Below are 21,936 nucleotides of genomic sequence, written 5' to 3' on the forward strand. Positions count from 1 at the left end.
ATTTATTGGCTGATGGCGCAAATGCGACACCCCTAGGAAGCTATGTCATGGGCTCTATAAAGGTGGTCGCTTCGCGCCATCGATTCAGATTTTCCGTTCTTCAGTGCACGATCTCATCTGGCCCGTGTTGTACCAACGACTCACGTCAAAGCGAGGATCATTATTATTCTCCCTTTTGAGTGGCAACACAGGATGGAATTTAAGAAGCGACTCACGTCATTTTATACAGTGTAATTTCAGACCAATTTTAATGTGTTTTTTTTTTTTTTCAAAGATTACAAGGGTCTGATGGGGATAGCGGCGCTGTTCGAGGCTTGCAATTTCTCACCACGAGGCGTTATCCCCACTTGTTCCAATTCCAATGCCATTTTCTGACAAACAAGCATGTGAAAGAGTTACCATGCACGTCTTGAGCTGTCACTATTAAAAACGCTGTATGAGAGAATTCGTTGGCCCCTTTGTCCCTATTGTCTTTTTTCTGTGTCGTTCTGAGAGAATGCACATGAATAAGGCAATGGAGGAGCGGCCTCTGCCTTTCTCTCTCTCTCCCCTCCCCGTTCAAAACGAACTGCTCGCGGCAGAGGGGATCATACATGAGAGTAGTGTGTTGAGATCCTTTGAAAATTTGGTTCAACATTTTGGGATCCCCAGATCTCAGGTTTTTTTTAGGTATCTACAGCTGCGCCACTTGCTCTGTACTATTTTTGGGAATATCATTCACCCCCCTAAAGCGGCAGATACTATGAGAGTGGTGATTACTGCATTTCATGAAGGTCATGAGGCATCAGTGTATTACTCCCTGTTAATTCAGAGTCTGGGGGATGGAGCCTCAACCACTCTCAAAAATTATGGGAGAAAGATTTAAACTTGGAATTGGAGGAGGAAGAGTGGGCTAGGATTAAAAAAAAATATCAAGACTGCATCTAGAGTTGCAAGGGTGCACCTTATGCAATTCAAGATTTTACATCGGTTCTATTGGACCCCCTCTAGATTGTATAGGCTTGGTGTTAAAGACACACCCACTTGCCGGCGATGCCAATCAGAGGATGGAGACATAACCCACGTCTTTTGGGGGTGTGTTGAGATCCAGGAGTTTTGGTTGAAGGTTCAGAGTCTGGTGTGTGATATATTAGGCGCTTGGGTATCATTTTGCCCCAGACTCTGTATATTGGCGATGGGGCGGTCATCGACATTGAAAATAGACACATAAAGTGTTGGGTCTTAACCAGTGTCATGATCGGCAGGCAGATAATTTTAAAGGGCTGGAGGTTAGCTGGAGCACCCTCCTTTCAGGTGGGAAGTAGAAGAATGGGGAAGTACAGCAGGTTTGTGGCGAAATGGGGTGGGTATATGTCATTTATGGATGGGTGATTATTATTGTTATTATTTTTTTATTTTTTTTAAACCCTAAAATGACCATAAAAAACAATGATTTAAACTACTTCATAGCTCAAATAATACAGTTTTAACAGAAGAATTAATGTAAAAGAATTCAAATGCTTTTATAAAATTAAAAGCTTTGCAATTCTGCCTTTAAACTCTCCAAAACAACAAAAAAAATTTCCAATTGTAATGCTCCCTGTAACCTCTATTTTCTTTTCTTTTTCCCTTTTCTTTCTTTTTTTTTTTTTTTTTTTTTTGTGGTGCCACAAATGCTGCCAACCTTAACTTGTATTGAACCCGGAATTTTTCTTTAAGGGAATTGAAGATTCTGAATCCTTGTCAGGGTTTATTTTGTTAAATGACCAGCTGATTATCACTTACTTATAAAAGCCTTCTTTTGATGATTTATAAAGAACAATTTTTTTGCTAGTGTCCAATCTCAATTAACTAAGGTATAATTTGCAGATTTACCAAAAAAGTGACACAATTGTGGTTTCCCATAAAGCATTATATCAAGAGCTGACTGTATGAAATACAACAGAGAGAATATCACATCACTGAGAATTGGGGAAGACATACACAGTAGCGAAAAGTTTCCAAAATATTTCATAAACACAGAAGGTAAGGGGAAGACCCAAGTAAGAACAGTTTTTATCATTGTGGGGGCCGTCGTTTCTGGATTCTGATGAAATTTTCTTCTGTTCTTGTTTGCTTTGCAAGAGGGGGTGGTGATCAGGGAGGCAGTAATAATTATGCAAAATTCTTTAGTGGTCTCATTTCTCACTGCTCTGAAGCTTTGTAATGCCTGCCTTCACGTTCTACTATGCTTGTTATCTTCCCTCTTTTCCTTTTCTTCTGAACCTGCAATTACAGAGGCCTCTTGACTCTTTCTCTCTCTATTGTGTGCTTTTCTGAGCCGGAGCAGAGTGCAGAGCTGTCTTCATTTCAGCTGAACAGAGAAAGGAGGAAATCTGTTTAAACTGTTTCAGAAAGTAAATTGTCTCTCCCACATTCCTATCGTTCTCTCTCTCTTTCTCTTTCTTCTACTTTAGGAGTGAACTTACCATGCAAAGTCATTTCTCTTCCTTGTCTTTTCTCAGGCAGAGGGAAACTTGGAAGGCAGAGTGTCAAAGACAAAATTCACCAGGTACACACAGCGCAAAATTTCATTTGTGGTGTCAATGACAGTATTTACTCATCAGTTGGACTGTGCTGCTTGCAATTCATTTCTTTTGTGAATTATTTTCTGCATGGATCAGTCAAACAAAGAAAATCCTCTGAACTTTTTTTGAAATCCACTGTGTTTATTGTCATCAAATTCACAAAGAAATGTACGTAGTAAAAATGTAAAACTGCTTTTTTTTCTCTATAACAAAAATATACATGTTTCTTCCTAAGGCTTTACATATGCGCGCGCACACACACACACACACACACACACACAAAATCAAATAAAAGTTTTTAAAAAAACTTACATGTATTTTATGCATGAACACCCTCCAAGTGTACAGTAATAATGGTCCCACTCCTACGTTTGGCAAGAGAACAAGTCGCATACATACAGTACTCATACATACACACTTCATAAAGATAAAGCAATAATAATAATAATCTAGAGTGACATTCAAATATAAATTACCCTGTTAATATTGTTTTCACTTTGAAATACAAAATTGTATATGCATATATATATATATATGCAGTATATATATATACTGTACATCGACAAAGAACAGCATTATGAAATAAGACTTTAAGTGAAAAACTGGGTAAAGAATAATAGTCACACTTTTCATTTTCTGACTTTTGCTAGTATTCTTTTTGTATCTTGTGGCAAGTTTCCCTACACAGGGCATATTAATCAAATAAACCCCTATGACAGCACTTCAGGCACTTGCACTATAATTTTCACGCATCATTTTCAGAGGCAAGTAAGATAAAGAGAACATTTTTCTGTAAGTGTTTACTCTCAATAAATACCTTTTATATCTACTTTGTTCTTGGTTAGTCAGGGAAAAAAACTAAGGTTTGGTTTACACAATATGACTTCTCACAGTTCTCTGATGTGAACATAATTTAAGATAAATTCCTATAAAATTCAGTCTATGGAGGTTTTGTTTAAATAAATAAATAAATAAAGGCACTGTAAGAACAGATTTGCCCATTGCTTTAGGACTTTACTTTAACCAAACTCTGAAGATACAATACATGCTACACAAAATATATACTACATGCCATTGAGTTCCATAAAAAACATTATCTTCAAAATAATGTTTCTAATTATTAGAGGCAAACTTTTGCTATCTCACATTTTACTATGTGATATAATTTAAATGAATGCATAAATGGTTTTCAGTATCCAGTTCTCTATAAATTAATACCACAGCAGTTACCTATTCATAATTCTAAAGAGCAGTTATCACTATGACAAATCAGATCACGATAAGTAACAGGTCCTACTGAATCTGTTTGAAAGTTGGCTAACTAGCAGCTCTCATGACTTGCAGCTTTACAGTAGTTTGACCTTACAAGAGAAAAAATTATGAAAGAAAGAAAGAAAGAAAGAAAGAAAGAAAGAAAGAAAGAAAGAAAGAAAGAATCTTTAGATAAAAAAGAAGATATCTTTTGCTACTGAAATTTATTTTGCTACAGTAAAATCTGGAATTCTTTTTGAGTCAAGAAATGCAAAGCACCCCACTGTCCCCATTGCCTTCATTGTCTTCTGTCTTTACAGAGTCACAGCCCTAACTTTGTGATTATTCATCTCTATAGCAACAGAAATCCTCAGTCTGTAGGTCTGGTTTCAACTCCCCATCTTTTACTATTTCCTCAACCCTTTGAATTTTTCTGATTTCCGCAGTCTTTCTGATCTTTACATTTTCCTGATAATGTCTGGAGGCATTTAGGGAACTGCGCTTCATGAGCCGATTGATGAGGTCACTGCAGGTTGTCCGGTATTGGTGGCGCAGAAGGGAGTAGACAAAAGGGTCACATGCAGCTTTGCTGTATGCCAGGCTCTTACAAAGCACACCCCAATACGGATTAAATGGCTCAGTCACAAACAGCTCCACAATCCTAAAGCCAAGACACACATATATGAGAAAAAACATGGTGCAAAGTCTATAGACCTGATTGTTAACTCTGCTCTCAATCACACTGAAGTGCTATGTAGGCTATGCAGGCACTTGGTATAACATGACAAACAGTGTACTGTATGTAAGTGTATATCCTTTGACTGGTCACCATTTCTTTAAGTTTTTTGCCATTTCTATTTGCCTTCACTAGTTCACTTTAAATGGTTGTGCATTTTGACAAATACAATTTTAAGGGTAAAAAATGTCCATGTAATATCTCTGTTAATATGAGGTAATTAAAATGCTTATGTAATGCATATATATATATATATATATATATATATATATATATATATATATATATATATATATATATATATATTGATTGGTTGGTTAATTGATTGATTGATTTGGCAGAGATAGTGAATGCAGAACAACTTCTGTTTTTATTTTGTTTATGTGAGAGATAATCTGTGTCCTAAATGGGATGTTAACAATTGCTCACAGAAATTGCTTTTGACAAGCTTTGGAAGAAAAGCTGTAAGCAAGAGTCATGGAGGCACAAAACGGTTCATCCTTCAGTCTTCTCAGAGCTTACCCATGTTACGTAACTCGCCTTGTCCTTAGGCCCTTCTTCAATTTGGATTATTAGTCAGGAGAAATACATGAAAAATGACACAAGTACAGGAACTACAGGTTTCACATTCAAAACGTGTGGGCTATACTAAAAAACTCAATGTCCTTCATCTTCTTACTATTACATCAAGCAAACAGATATCACTTCCAAGGATTTCAACCTGCCCAACAAAAAATAACTACAATAAAAGGCTATTAGAGGCTGAGAGAACGACAGTGCAGAGGTAGAAGGAAATGCTGTTTACCTGGTGATGACATAAGGAGTGAAACAAATGAAGAAGGTTCCAATGAAGGTACTAATTTTGCGGGTGGCTCTCTGTCTCCTCCTTTTTTGCTCCTCCAAACAGCGCTGACGAACACTGGACAAAAGTACCAATTATTTTCCTTGTCTATTTCAATGATTCCTCTCACTCCCACTGTGAATGCACTATAGATGAGCACATTAGAATGATTTCAATGCCAGCTTCAAACAGATGTTATCTTTGAATGTCCTTGTAAAAATACAGCTATAAAACAAACATGTCCACTTGACAAGTAAGATTTTAAAATGTAAAAATTCTGACAAGCCATTCAACAGACATACGTAACAGGTGTTCCCATAGAGTGAAGTTGTTTGCCCAAGCTGTTTCAGCTACTCATAGATTAGAGCAGCATACTACTTGAAATGTCAGATTTACTATGTTACACCTGCAGGTGGTCAGTTGTATCAAACAAATCTATTTTTACAAAAGATGCAACAGCTGCTATTCATTTTCCTTTCCCTGATTTATCTATTTGCATGTTTAGACTGCTTTTAAATATATCCCTTGCCCGAACACCAGATATGCGGATTACATGTACTGTATAGGACGATAGTAATTTGTCATTGTCGGTTTGTAAAGTCATCCAGAACTCTGGGCAATGAGCTGAAGTTTTTCACTCTGACAAAGATAAAAGTCTCTTGATCTTAATATGGGAGCACATCAGCCTTAACTCTATTCAGCCACATTAAAATAGTATTCCAGCTTCAATGCAAGTTAAGCTCAATCGACAGCAATTGTGGCATAATGTTGATAACCACAAAAATTAATTTTGACTTTACCCTCCTTTTCTTTAAAACAAAAAGCAAAAATCGAGTTTACAATGAGGCACTTACATCATGGGGCCAATTTTTGAAGGGTTTAAAGCCAGAAATGTGAAGCTTATAATTTTTTTTAAAGCACTTACATGGATTATTCTTTTAAAACTTGTGTATTATATGAGCTGTAACGATGTTTAAATTGTTGGATTTACAGTCGTTTGAGGGTTTACAGTGTTACGTCGTTATGGCGAAGAAGTTGTAATATTGGATATAACTTTGCACTGAAAATGTCAGTGATTTTATCATACTAAAATAATTTAACAAGCATATCGTTTACGTCTTGTATAGCTACACTTTTGAGAAGTATTTTCATATTTACAGATTAGCCCCATTCACTTTCATTGGAAGTGCCTCAATGTAAGTTGTTTCTTTTCTTTCTTTCTTTTTTTTCTTTTTTTTTTTTTTTAAGAAAAGGAGGGACATGTCGAAATTATTTTTTGTGATAATCAACAAATGCTGTTGATTGAGCTTAACCCAGAATATTCCTTTAAGGTATAGGATTTGTTTGTAAAGCAGAAAATAAAAATGTGTCGCATCTTATTAAAGTGTCTTTATTGATTGATTTTAAATCAGAATTGCACAAACTTGTTGAGAATACTTTTATCATGTCCTATGTAATCGACTGTCAGTTCCCTTCCAGAAGTGTAGACGCCGGTGGACCGAAATTATGGTGCTGAAATTCAGCAGCTCTGTTTAACGTCACACAGAGCTGACTAAATAAAACAATTGTGCAAAACTGAAAAGCAAAAGAATTATTTGTGGAATCAAAATATATAACGGTTGATAAAGGAACGCAAAGTGACTCGTACATATCACTTTCTTACCTCGGGTGAATGTCCACTAGCAGCACGAGTGTTTGCATGGTGATCACGTCTATGCGCTTGCAGTGAAAGCGCGCCACTTTGAGCACTTTCAGATACGTGACGCACAGCACCACCGAAACCAACAGAAACGTGAGCGAGTGCAGTACGAGCATGTAAATCGCGAATTGCATCTTGGCGTTGACCGCTCTGCCGTTACAGAGTGTGCAGGAAGCGTACAGCTGATGGTAACCCACCCAGGAGAGGCACGTTGCCACCACAGAGAATGAAAGTGAGTGGACCCACGTGTAAGTCAGAGCGATCACGGCGTCCCGGTGACGGATTCTGGAACAGTAACTCAAAGGGAACACTACAGCAACCCACCGGTCAATGCTAAGCGCTGCCATACTCAGCATGGAGTTAGTGGTCAGGAAAGTGTCCAAAAATCCGACCATCTGACAGAAAACGTGTCCTCCCGGATGCGCATTACTCAACACCCCGAAAAGAGTCAGTGGCATGCTGGAGGCCGACATAATCAGGTTGCAGAAGGTCAAATTGAGTATAAACAACCCTGGCACCTGCTTCCGAATTTCTGCATTGTACAGGAAACAGATCAGAACCACCACATTGGACAGCAGCGACACAATGATGATCGCGACGAGCAGAAGAGAAAGCGCGAGCTCCGCTATGAGCATGATGTTTCCCTCTCTTAAGCCCCCAAGTTTAAACCGTAACTCCAGGACAGTTCATGACTGGGGACAAAATTGCTTCAGTGCAACTCTCAGATAGTGGAGCCCCCAGGACGTGAAATCCACTCGTGCACGGTACACATCTCTCCATAACATCGACCGCCGTTTAGTCCGCGAAGTAGTGGCAAAATCCATCGAGTTGGACAAAGTGTTGGATCGCAAAATGTCAGAGTGAACGGACCGCGTGAGGATGAGTATATGATTAATCCGCTCCCCTTCGCGAGCCCAAAGGAATGCCTCGCGCAATTGCGCAGTGCGCTTCAACTGCCAAGGTTTGCGCGCGCTTCTATTATAGAATTTGCCCTTGAAGCAGCTTTATATGTCAAAATGTGACCCCCACCTCCCTCACGAAGTGCTGACACGTGACTAGCGTCAAATGAATCGTCAGGGCATGAATATTTTGAGTGGACTAAATGTAGTAAGTGTTATATTTGTCGAAGGGAACTCTTTCACGTCACCGTAAGGCAAAAGCACTCGGTCTCGTGATACAATTTTATGATTCACTCGCGCAGTGCTTTAAGAAATTCTTCGAGAGCTATATGCACTCGAGTTCCAACAGGTGTAGACTCCGAAAGTTATGCTAAAAGAATAGCAGTCGCTTTTTATTCTTTTAAAAACAAGATCTGTGCAGAAATGCAAAAATGCATAAAAATAGAATATTATATGTGTAGTTTCTCTATGGTTTGATGTGCTATAATACTTGACACTGTATTTACTATTATGAATGTTTTATAATTCCTTACCACCGTTTTAGAAACCTAGTTGAACATCACTAAATTAATTAAGGAATCTTCTGAAAAATGCTTAAAGCCCCAACTAATGGAACAGATCGGCACAGATACCTCCCTCAAAATGAATGAACTTCTAATGTGCATTTGCATTTTATTGAACTCACTGTTTTAAGTTAACACATTCCATAATGTAACATATTAAAATGAAAACAGAGAAATTCACTTCAAGAGCAGTTTACACCCCAAATAATATATATATATATATATATATATATATATATATATATATATATATATATATATATATATATATATATATATGGTGCATTTTAGTTGCTATCTTTGGCATTTTTGCCCAGAACCCTGGTTAATTCACCTTAACCCTAACCATATATACAATATACAGACTCCCTTGGCTTTTAGATTTAAAAATAACAATGATGATGCATTTCTGAGAGTTCGTTCCATTTCCATTTACATGGTCTTAAAGGAGTCTTGAAAAGCCTTATACATTTTACTTCAGACAAGAAACTTGCAGAAACCTTGCATAGCTCAACAGAAGCAGCATGTTTCTAGTCAATATAAACATTAAATTTGACCATATATAATTCAGGACTATTTAGAGTATAAATTACTGTAATTATAATATAAGGATGTTAAACTAGTTGGTTGCATAATTGGTACTAAGTGATTTTGTTATTCAATTCAACTCAAAATGTGTGTGTGTGTGTGTGTGTGTGTGGTTTACCAGGACTTTTTTTTTAGGTTACAAACTGGTAATTACAAGGGTATTATGCTATAAATGTGGTTTATGAAGACATTTCTAGTGTCCCCATAATACAAATCTCTTAAAAAACATACTAAACAATGTTTTATTGAAAATGTAAAAATGCAGAAAGTTTTCTGTGAGGGTAAGGTTTAGGGGTAGGGTTAGGGTTAGGGGATAGAATCTATAGTTTGTACAGTATAAAAATAATTATGTCTATGAAGAGTCCTCATAATGATAGCTAAACCAACAACCAACAAGATTATTTATTTATTTATTTATTTATTTATAAATACATTTTTTACAAAAAGCAGATTTTTAATTAACATTGCCTCTGAGAGTCAAATCTGAATGGCACATCTGCACAATATGAATGTTTGCTTAATATTAAATATTTTCTCAAAAGATAAAAAAAAAAAAAAAGCTTGAATAATGTCTGGTTATCTGAGTGCAACTCTTTTCAACAGCTTTTGTCAACATGGAAGAGCAAGAGGCAGACACAAAGACAAAGGGAGAGAGGGAATAGAGGGATTTGAAATCTAACACCTTGCAGCTTTTTCAGTATTGATTTAAGCTTCCTTGGAGAGAAATGGGCAGTATTTATTATTTTTCAATATGCGCCTGCCCATGTTTTTTCTTGCTTTTAAATGAATGCAAAATCTTGTTTCTGTTGGGTTTGGATTGCATTTTGAGTGTTTACAGTTTAATATGTCATAAGTGGTGATGAGTGGTGAATTCATGTAGGCTAATGTTTCCATACTGTAAGTGCTTTGGCTTGGTAAATATTTACTTGAAAACTGAAGGATGGTTCGAATGAGTTCAAATCACACACATATTGTAAATTTTTTGTAACAATGTAATGTAAGCCCTTGATAATTAATTTAACAAGACATAGAGAAGTACAGTATATTAACTAATGAGAACAGTCTATGCTGTGACACGTTTTAATATTTGAATATGAAAATTAAAAAGAGAGGAGAGCCAGAGAGCGGCCTGATGAGTTTGGCTCTTGTTTGCTTGGCTAGGGATATGCCAAATGAATGTCTTGTCACTTTGTGTGTATTTTAATGTGAAATTGAGCATTTGCTTGTATGTGAGTGCACGTGTGTATGTTTGTATTCTGCGCAGACCAACCCGGTCTCACAGAATCATGTTACAATACCTGCATTTTTGAGAATGGATTTTTACGTGCATGGCTCATTGTATGTATCATGGCAGTTTCCTGGTGAAATAAACACAAGAGGCGCTACAACAACAACTTTTATACACTTTCACACAAATCACAAGTAAAATGGCAGATTATCATGCCCAGTTCCTCATACAGTGCGATGATCTGACATCAAAACACTTTTACTGTAATGTTTACATTTTAACTATACATTTTAACGTTTGCATTACATAACCAACAACACTTCCAAGTTTGTTCAAGTGCCATCAAAATTGTGCAGTAACTCAACTTATAGTGTTGCACTTGCTATACAAAGGACTGGAAAATGAGTCCCAAAGAGCACACGAGTCGTGAGCTGAAATTGGCAAAGTAGCACCACAAAATGATGTGGTTGCTTCAGCGCTTTTGAGTTTTTCATCTCACATTTGCTTTTATGAAACTATCGGTAAGGTTTAGGTTTAAGGTTTAGGGTAGGAATGCAAGTTCTGTTGTTTTAAAACTTAGAGCATTAAACGTCAAAACCTCATCAGTTGTTATCTCACTGTAAAAGAGGACGCAAGAAGCAGTTTTCCTTTTTCAGGTGACGCTTTATTTCCCCTCTTCCTCGACACCACTTTACAGTTACCTTTATACACTCTTTAAACACTAACACACACACTGTTTCTACAAATAACTTTCACTACTTGGGAATCGTTACTCTGGCTCGGCTCTGTCATATCCAGTCTCTCCCACACTGAGTGTTGTGTCGCTCTCTTTATGCCGCTCTCCCCGTGCTCACTGAAATTAGAGACAGGTGTTAGACAATTTAGCTCAGGTGTAAGTGCCCTTACCGCTTTCTCTCTCCGGAGAGATGCTTGACCACGCCCCCGCTGCCACATATCCCCACCGCCTGACTCAGGCCGGGGCGACATCCGGCCTGCCTACCAATCCCCCCCCATTCCTGGAAAGGAAGTCGGCGACAGCCATCTGCGCCCCCGGTCTGTGGACCACCTTGAACTTAAACGGCTGAAGAGCCAGATACCAACGGGTGATCCGGGCGTTAGTATCTTTCATGCGGTGGAGCCACTGGAGTGGGGCGTGATCCGAGCAGAGGGTGAAGGCCCGCCCCAACAGGTAGTATCGGAGAGTGAGGACCGCCCACTTGATGGCAAGACACTCCTTTTCCACGGTGCTGTACTTAGTTTCCCTTAACGAGAGCTTACGGCTAATGTACAGCACCAGGCGCTCCTCCCCCTCCACCACCTGCGAAAGCACAGCCCCCAGCCCCCTGTCTGAAGCATCTGTCTGTAAAACAAAAGGGAGAGAGAAGTCAGGTGAATGTAACAGCGGCCCCCCGCAAAGTGCGGCTTTAACTTGCGTGAACGCCCGTTGACACTGCTCCGTCCACTGGACCGGATCTGGAGCTCCCTTTTTAGTGAGATCAGTCAGCGGGCTGGTGACGTCCGAATAGTTAGACACAAACCTTCTATAATAGCCAGCCAGCCCCAGGAAATGTCTCACCCCCTTTTTGGTCTTGGGTCTCGGGCAGGTCGCAATCGCCGCTGTCTTGTCAATTTGGGGACGCACCTGCCCGTGGCCCAAGTGGAACCCCAGATACCGTACCTCCACCCGCCCAATCGCGCATTTCTTCGGGTTCGCTGTGAGCCCCGCTCGGCGCAGCGATCTCAGAACTGCCCTAAGGTGTTGCATATGCCGCTGCCAATCATTGCTATAAATGATGATGTCATCTAAATAGGCAGCGGAATGCGGCCTGTAAGCTGAATGCGGCCTGAGGATTCGGTCCATGAGACGCTGAAACGTAGCCGGGGCGCCAAACAAACCGAACGGAAGTGTCACAAATTGGTGTAATCCAAACGGTGTGGAGAAGGCGGTTTTCTCACGGGAAATTGGTGTCAAGGGGATCTGCCAATAACCCTTCGTCAAATCCAATGTCGAATAAAACCGAGCAGTGCCCAACCGATCGAGCAACTCATCAACGCGAGGCATTGGATATGCATCAAATTTAGACACCGCGTTGACTTTTCTGTAATCCACACAGAATCGCACAGACCTGTCGCTCTTAGGCACTAGAACAACTGGGCTGGACCAATCACTGTGGGATTCTTCTATTACCCCCATATCAAGCATCGCATCCAATTCTCCCACTCGTCGTGTGACCTCAAAGGGTCCTTGCCACTTGGCGAGTAATTTAGAGCTCGATGTGGGAAGCAATACAAGCACTTTATCTCCCGGTGCAAATTCCCTTAGCTGAGTTCCCCTGTCATACAGTCGGCGCTGTCGTTCTTGAGCTTGGAGCAAATTCTCCTGTGTTAGTTGCCCCAAGGTGTGGAGTTTTGCTCGAAGATCAAGAACGTATTGAATTTCATTTTTACTGTTTGAAGGTACCTCCTCCCAGGCCTCTCGCATTACATCAAGCACGCCGCGTGGGCGTCGCCCATATAGCAGCTCGAATGGGGAGAAGCCAGTGGAGGCTTGCGGGACCTCTCGTACTGCAAATAACAGGGGGTCGAGCCATTTATCCCAATTTCTAGAATCATCGTGCACGAACTTACGAATCATGTTTTTGAGGGTTTTATTAAATCGTTCCACCAGGCCATCCGTTTGAGGATGGTATACACTGGTGCGAATCGATTTAATATTTAATAGTTCGTACAGCTCCTGTAGTGTCTGTGACATAAACGTTGTGCCTTGATCGGTGAGGATTTCTTTCGGAATCCCCACCCGGGAGATTATTTTGAAGAGTGCTTCCGCAACACTGCGTGCTGAGATGTTGCGAAGAGGCACTGCTTCCGGATATCGCGTTGCATAGTCCACTAGGACCAATACAAAGCGATGTCCGCGTGCTGACCGTTCTAATGGCCCGACGAGGTCCATTCCAATTCTCTCAAAGGGGACCTCAATCAAAGGGAGAGGGCGCAATGGCGCTTTTGGGGTGGCCGGTGGGTTAACCAGCTGGCATTCGCGGCATGCCGCACACCACCTGCGGACATCGCCGCCAATGTCCGGCCAATAGAAACGGGCTATTAGACGGTTCAGTGTTTTCCTTTCTCCTAGATGACCTGCCATGGGATTATAATGAGCCGCCTGGAATACCATTTCCCGACGGCTCCTTGGAATCAAAAGTTGGGTTGTATCCTCTTTGGTTCGAGTGTCCTGTGTCACTCGATACAACCGCTCATTTATAATTGCAAAATAGGGGTATGAAAGTGCGATGTCAGGCTGGAGTCGTTGACCATCGATAACTCTCACTTGGTCAAAGGCGTGTTTGAGGGTTTCGTCTCGCGACTGCTCCAAAGGGAAATCCCCCTCAGGGAATTCCCTGAGAAGGGGAGGGGCTGCAGCCTCTCCCCCTCTCTCGTCATCATGACGTGGAGCTGTCGAGGATGGCCCCGGCTCCGCCTCCCCTGCCAGAGCATCGCACATCACACATCTCCCTATTTTCACACAGGACCCATCCGCACAAATTCCCTTTAATAAAGCTCTAAAATCTTGCCAATCAGTCCCCAAAATCAGCGGATGGGTGAGGCGGGAACTAACCGCAGCCTCCACTCTATGCTTTTTCCCCCGGAATTTAATTGTCAGGGTCACCACCAGATACTTGTGAATATCCCCGTGTACACACTTCACCTTCACCGTTTTGGATGTGACCAATGCCTCAGGTTGAACCAGGCGTTGGTGGATAGTGGTTTGATTACACCCGGTATCCACCAACGCTTGGTGAGTACCCCCCTTGACACTTACCGGTATCCGGTACGCTCCGGCCCGGTCGGGGGCAGCCTGTGGGAGGTCAGAGACCCGCACCACCATCCCCAGCTCCATCAGAGGGCACTGATCTCGGAAGTGGCTCGGGTCTCCGCACCTCCAGCAGGCCGGCCCAGGCGCTACGCCCGCACTTGCGTCGGCGGGCGCCCCCCCTGAGGGGGAGAGCGGCGGGGCATTGGAGTAGGGGAAGGTGTCGCCTCCCACACCCGGGGAACTGGTCTCAGGGGCTGAGTTCCTCCTCATCTGCGTGGGGCAGGAACGGGACCTGGAGAGAGAGCAGACGAGAGAGAGAGGGGGGAGGGGGAAGAAACAGAGGGAGGAGAGAAAAGGTAGGAGGGATCTTCCATCCTCGGGATTGCCGCCATGTGGTCCTCCGCAAGTCGGATAGCTTCCTCCAACAACGCCGGGCGGTGGCACTGGACCCACTCCGCCATTCCTTTTGACAGTCGAACTATGAACTGTTCCAGTACCACCTGGTCGATAATTCCCTGGACGTCGCGATCCCCCGCTAGCAGCCATCTTCGGCAGGCGTCACGGAGCCGCTGGGCAAAGGCAAACGGGTGGTCAGAGCTTTCCAACTTCAAGCTCCGGAAGAGTTGACGACTTTCCTCCGGAGTGCGACCAACCCGTTGCAAGATGGCTTTTTTTAGATCTCCGTAGGCCAGGAGGCTCGACGCTGGCAGTTGTTGAGCCGCGAGCTGGGCTTCCCCGGACAATAGTGGGATCAGTCGGGCTGCCCATTGGCCGAGCGGCCAGCCCCAGATCTCGGCGGTCCGCTCAAACAAATCCAGGAAAGCCTCGGGGTCGTCCGCCGCCCCCATTTTCTGTAATGCTGGCGGGGGTAACGGCGTGGGTGTGTCCGGGGTCGCGGCTGAGGATGCCCCCTGGCTGAGGAGGCTCCGGATCGCCTGCCGGTCCTCGGCTTGAGCATGCATGAGCTCGACAAACCGGCAGTCTTGATCTTGTTGGAGCTCAAGCAGCGTTTGTTGGTGGTTCCGATGTAGGCTGGCGAGGGCTTGGAGGATCTCCGCCAACTGGGAGGACTCTACGGGACGACCTCCATCCATCTTCGACCCAAACTTCAATCCCGGGTTTCGGCACCAGTGTAAAAGAGGACGCAAGAAGCAGTTTTCCTTTTTCAGGTGACGCTTTATTTCCCCTCTTCCTCGACACCACTTTACAGTTACCTTTATACACTCTTTAAACACTAACACACACACTGTTTCTACAAATAACTTTCACTACTCGGGAATCGTTACTCTGGCTCGGCTCTGTCATATCCAGTCTCTCCCACACTGAGCATTGTGTCGCTCTCTTTATGCCGCTCTCCCCGTGCTCACTGAAATTAGAGACAGGTGTTAGACAATTTAGCTCAGGTGTAAGTGCCCTTACCGCTTTCTCTCTCCGGAGAGATGCTTGACCACGCCCCCGCTGCCACACTCACATTTGCTTTTTATGTCACAGTTGGTTATGTTTAGGGTAGGAAGGTAGGATTTGATGATTTAAAACTCATAGAGCATTAACCTTCAGAAACCTTTAGAAAATGTGTTGCTTTTAACGCCACAGAGTGAATATTTCACCTCGGAACTGCCACGATACGTGTAGTGAACCACGTAATATAATTTAGCAAAAATGTCGCCACAGTCATGTAATTTTTATGACATCTCTACTTTTAAACAGTTACTAACAATAGATTCTTCTTGTTTTTACCTGAATTGGCATGAGAAGGACATTTGAAGTTAAATCTTTCTCTTCTTTTTTCAAGATATTTTGCAGAGTGTAGGAATTATTTTCGTTGTGAGCACTCCTAATTATAAAGCAACCCTGACATTTACCTTCACCAGAGGATCAGTTTACTGAGACACAAATGCAAACACCCACACACACCAGCCCAGATCCTTGTGTTACACTCATTTCTCTTACTGCAGTATGTCACATGACACAAACCTGTGCCCTGGTTGCACTGCAGCATGAAGAGATGATCAAACACGCACACACAAACTCATTAGTGGCTCACTGAGGCCGCGTAAAGATCGCCACTGCCCTCTGTTACCACGGAAACACCCACGCTGTCTGGGCAGTGGGTGTGTAGTGGTCCATCCCATGATCCTTTGTGACAGCATGAAAAATTCTGGCCAATCAGTGAAGCAACTGCAGAGATCTTGTTATTCTTCTTGAGGGGGCGATATGGACAGACCTGTCTTGATGTGAAACAGAGGCTTTTATCTCTTTCTCTTTCTGCATATTTCAATATATTTTCTCTCTTTCTAGAGATAATTTGTGAATTTTTTTGTGCTCAACAGGTCAAGAAAGAGGCAGATTTTCAGTGGAGTCTAATCATTTTGAATATGCTCCTGTCATGTCCATTTTACAAGCTTGTTTTGACATTAAATTCTTGCCATCATTTCACATTTTATTAAGAGATAGTTCACCCAAAAATGAAAATTCTTTCATGAGGGTAAATGATGACAGATTTTTTTCCTGAACTCTCCCTTTAAGGGCCTCTAATATCAATAGACCATTGAATTGACCTCTTGGGCTTGTGAGAAGGAATCTGGTTGAAAAACATGTTTGGTTGTCCAGTGCTTAGGTTGGGCTACTGTTATTATTCTATAGCCAGCTTTGCCACTGGGCATCATCTATTTGGTCCAGCTTTGGACACTCATCATTTCCATCTCATTGGATGTTTTCACTCAACACAGGCTTGAACACAGGGAAGTGTCCTTTGCCTTGTTGGCCTTTATGAGAATTGGCTTATATACAGTATTTTTCTCCAGCATGACAATGCATCCATTGAAGCATGCATTTGTAAAGCAGAGAAGCGCAGGTTGATTCCAGGGCAAGGAGAATGTCAAAATCATTCATTTGGATATACACGTTTTATTTTGCCTCAGTGCTCCAGTGAATTATGCTGATGGTAAATAACTTTCATTGGATGATGCTATTGTTTCTTTTGCCCAGAATATACAGTCTGAGATTTGTATATTCCCCTGAATCCAAGGAACGTATGTGAGGTACACATGACCTGTACGGTAGATTGCTATGCAATGGACTAGATGCCTACTGTGGACTAGATGCGTTGTATTCTGGGTCCAGTGCTGGATTGTTATTGTTGAGGGTTTTTGTTTAAGATCATACAATTTAAGACTTGCTTCCACAACCCAATTTATGTCAAATAATATACATTTAAGAATAAACAATCATTCTTTTACAAACGAATTCAGGCCAGGAGTAGCTGATTTAGGTTGTTGAATGTGGCCAAAAGTGTGTGTGAGTGTGTGTGTGTGTGTGTGTGTGTGTGTGTGTGTGTGTGTGTGTGTGTGTGTGTGTGTGTGTGTGTGTGTGTGTGTTTTGCAACATAAGCAGCCATTGGCACAATGTGAGCAAAGATGCTTTTGTGAGTCCAGGATTTCCCAAAACACAAAGGGCAGAAAATGCTGAAACAATATGGCTAATTGAGCTATAAATTGCGAGTCTGGGTACAGTTCTTCTATATAATTATGTGTCAAATTATAAATTTATGTATATGTACTGTATTTTTGCTCCTCTCAGTGGGTTACTGAACGTCTGTTTGTTCGGTTTGACTGTAGCACCATCTGGTGGTTGAACTAGTTATATTTTGTCTGCAATCTGAGTTGAAAATTAGAAGTGCATAGGGTACATATAGGTAAAGTGGGACAGTTAAGCTTGATTCCTATTATATCCATATGTATTTCCTTAAATTGTTAAAATCATTAATAAACTAAAAATTGGGAAGTAAATATTTAAATAGTGAGGTTGATGTTTGTTACATAGGGATGCTTGCAGAGCTCATTCCATGACCACAGGTGGGAAAAGTGATGATGAAGAAAATGACAAGTCTGTGGTAAATCTTATTAAGGTTATAAAAAAGTGAAAGTTGACTTAATGTTCCTAAATATTACATGAAATGATTCATGATACAAATCTGTTCTCTTAAACCACTGATTCTTGGGATAAGGGACAAAACATGTCCTACATACAAAAGTCCTATTTATTTTCAAAATCAAGAAATGTATAATAATAAAAATACTGAAAAAGTTCAATCTAAAGGAAATGTGTATACTCAGGGCATTTATTACTTATGTTTTTAAATAATATCATTAGAATATTTTAAAATGCATGCTCTATACTTGGAAGCATACTTTAAAGTACTGTAAATTAACCTGTCCTCAGAAAGAGGTCACAATATTAAACTGCAAAACAAAGTTTTTAAAAATGCAACAAATTCATAAATATGAGTATCAAATGAAAGTTAGGGACCTGTAAGATATCAAACAATACATAAAGTAAAATTGTAATAATTGTTTTCCATAAAAAATAAAATAAAAAAAAAACTGCCTATCAAAGTTGTGTCCTCACTTTGCTTCAACTCCATCACATATTTTAATATTCCTGAATAAATCAGACAATGTCATGGTCAGCTATAACACTGAGTACCCCTTTCCTAATTCCTGTTCATGGTGAATGCAACCAGTAGGACACGTGGTCTGGTCATTTTTATATTTTTATATATTTCAAACAAACAATGTTTAAGTCTCTGCTGTCACAGATTCAACATGTCAGCACCGTCATCCCATTGTGATAATTTCTGTTAAGAATTGTGGAATACTTTTGGCATTTTAGTTTAGGTTATAGATGCAGCTTCAACTGAGGAAAAACACAAAATGGCTCCAGTGTACAACACATATTTAAGATGGAAAAATATTCAATTTTTTCAACTCCATCAGAATTTTCAGAATAGTGTGAATACAGAAAAAAACATATTTCTGGAATGTATTTTACAACTTAACTGCTTTTCTGAACACCCTTATTAGATAATTATAGACTTTACACTCTTGTAGGATGGATCAAATTAAAATAGCATACTTTAAGTGTGACTAACAGAGTTGACAGAAATTACAGTAAGATTAAGTTATAAAGTGAATAAATGTCAATTTTTTGGGGGGAAAAAGCGTTTTAATAAAAACCTGTTCCCTCACATAGTTCATTAGCTAAAAGTTTTGTCTACAAATATAAACATTTCAAATTAATTTATTATTAAAAAATAAAAACTTTAAATTAAATTTTAAACTTGTTTTGTCCCTTATCTCAAGAATCAGTGAAACATATTCTAATCTTTATGTAGCATGAAGATGAAGTACAAAAAAATGTAACATATTTTGCCTTTTTTTATATATATATATATATATAATTTGTTTAAGCATTTGTACCTTTGTGTTGTAGATGCTTTCTGAGGTTTGAATTAATCTTCCAGCCATACATCTACATGTTGTTAGCAAAATTATACTGTAGTATATTAAAATAATTAACTTTTTTTCAACTGTGCATTTTCCCTGTGTTTACAAAATGTTTTACACTAATATTTAAAACATAAAAAATGGTTAATCTTAATGGATATTTAAGGAGAATTAACAACATATTTGTTCATTTAAGTTTATTTAAAAAGTGGATATTTGAATCTTTATGTAAGCCTAGGTTGCAAAAAATACATAAAATAATACTTTCAATAAACTTCATCCAAGTACAGGCCCCTGCCTAGCTTGATTAAGAGGAGAAAAAAAAGGAGGGCTCAAAAAATCTGGGAGTTGGTCAAAAAAGGGTCTTCAAAGCTTCTTCTTCTTGGTATTTAGCATTTCTTAACTTTTGCTTTTGTCTAAGGTAGATGACATCCTAAGCTTTCTATAAAGGTAGAATGTCAGGTCATAATATGGCATTTGGATTGTAATTAAAAGTGCCAGGAAGAGTAAAATGTCTGTAAAGGTCCCACTTTCCATATTCACCATACATTTTATTTGTTGTCAGTGCCAAATGATTTATAAGCTTTATATTATTTCTGTGATTCTCTGTGAGACAGTTCATCTTCATATTGATGACTAAATCATTTTCTGTAGCAACAGACGACATGCATTTTACCCAGATATTCCGTTCAAGTTATTAAATTACTACAGGTTTTAAGACTGATTAATCAATTTTAATGAAAAACTTCTAAAAAAAATAAATAAAAAAAAAAGTCATCATTTTCTCACCTTCGTATTGTTCCAAACCCTGTACAACTTTCATTTATTTGTGGAGCACAAAAGCAAATTTTAAAGAATATCTCGGTCCATCCTTCACTTTTAGATTCAAAATGGACCCAAAAATACAATAAAAGTAGTCCTTGTGAAATTTCTGAAGGCATGCGATAGTTTTTGGTAAGAAACAACCTGAAGTGTTCATCATATTCCACGTTTTCTAAAGGCATATGATAGTTTTTGGTGAGAAACAACCCAACATGTAAGTCATTTTTCAGTGCAAATCTTGACATCCTTTAAGCTGTCATGAGCACATGAGAGAAACTTGTTCACAGAGGCTCATGTGTTCAAGTGAGAACGTGTTGTTTTAAGTGCTTTTAGATCATTGTATCATATGCTAAATGCATACAACATTTTGCCAACATTATTTTGGGTATACATTATATTATAGTTTATAATGAAAACAATACATTGTTTTGATCTACACTAGATGTCATGTGATAAGCAAATTTAATTTTTGCTTAACATATCTGTTTAATTGTGATTAATTTTAATAACTGCTCACCTTCCCAGATGCCAAATTGTAAGTTCCCTTTATTCACCACCAGAGGGAGCACTTGTCCTTCACTGAAACACATCATCAGCATCCCATAATGCCTGTATAGGTTGCCAGGCACAGGCCCACAGGGCAGAGTATAAGTGCTGTTTGGTCTCTCCTCAGAGGTCAGAATTAATCTGCCATGTTTAGCAGGACTGTGAGGGGACTATTTTTGCCCCATCGAGTTTAAGGCAACTGAAGGCACAGCATAAACTGACTTTAATTTGAAAGATTGAGCTTTTTTTTATTATCCTTACACTTGCTTTACATGCTATTGTTAGACAACAGTAGGTAGGTGAGTGCAAAATGAGTCATCAAGATATTTCGGGCCATTTTGCTGAATGAGAAATCAAAAGGATGTTTCACCCAAAAATGAAAATTCTCTCTTACTATTTACTCACCCGCATGATATCCAAGGTGTGTATGACTTTCTTTCTTCACCAGAACACATAAAAAAAAAAAAAAAAAAAAAATACAGACATATACATATACATATATATATATATATATATATATATATATATATATATATATATATATATATATATATATATAATTTCCATCCACTTGCATTTTAAGGACCTACTGAGCTAAGATATATCTTAGCTCAGTAGGTCCTTAAAATGCAAGTGGATGGAAATTTCTCTTTTGAAGCTCCAAAAATCACAGACAGTCAGCATAAACATTATCGATGCGACTCCAGCGGTTAAATTAATGTCTTCTGAAGCAACACAATCACTTTTGGTGTGAAAAAAGATCAATATTTAAGTACTTTAACTATAAACCATCACTTCCGTTGGGTTTCACGAGAGGGTGGAGTCCAAGCAGTCTCTTGTGTGACGTATTCACGTTGCCATGAAACAGACATAATCTCAAGTTCTCCACTCGGTTGAGACATCCAGGATAAACACACAAATGCACCACTGTGAGTAAAGAGACAGATAAATACAGATCTAAACCAAAACCAACCAAGCTACAGTACAGCGTTTCTCCTCACTTGTAAACAGCGCTGCTCTTCCGGCTGTGACACACGTGTCAGTTCTTGCGTGTTTCATATGCCAACACAATTATGTTACATATGCATACCGCTGCAGAACAGAAGCATGATTTAAAGTTT

General features: G+C 39.9%; 1 protein-coding gene across 1 annotated transcript; it reads right to left on the minus strand.

Moving 5' to 3' along the window:
- Positions 1 to 4,105: 4,105 nt before the first annotated feature.
- On the minus strand, positions 4,106 to 7,925 carry LOC127410844 (G-protein coupled receptor 26-like). The gene is made up of 3 exons (XM_051646053.1): positions 7,038 to 7,925; positions 5,339 to 5,452; positions 4,106 to 4,458 (listed from the first exon to the last, which is right to left on the minus strand). Exons 1-3 carry the CDS (start codon positions 7,706 to 7,708, stop codon positions 4,140 to 4,142), a joined length of 1,104 nt encoding a protein of 367 aa, XP_051502013.1. The 5' UTR covers positions 7,709 to 7,925; the 3' UTR covers positions 4,106 to 4,139.
- Positions 7,926 to 21,936: the final 14,011 nt, after the last annotated feature.

The sequence above is a fragment of the Myxocyprinus asiaticus genome, chromosome 20 (assembly GCF_019703515.2).
Source record: "Myxocyprinus asiaticus isolate MX2 ecotype Aquarium Trade chromosome 20, UBuf_Myxa_2, whole genome shotgun sequence".
Taxonomy (NCBI): Eukaryota; Metazoa; Chordata; class Actinopteri; order Cypriniformes; family Catostomidae; genus Myxocyprinus; species Myxocyprinus asiaticus.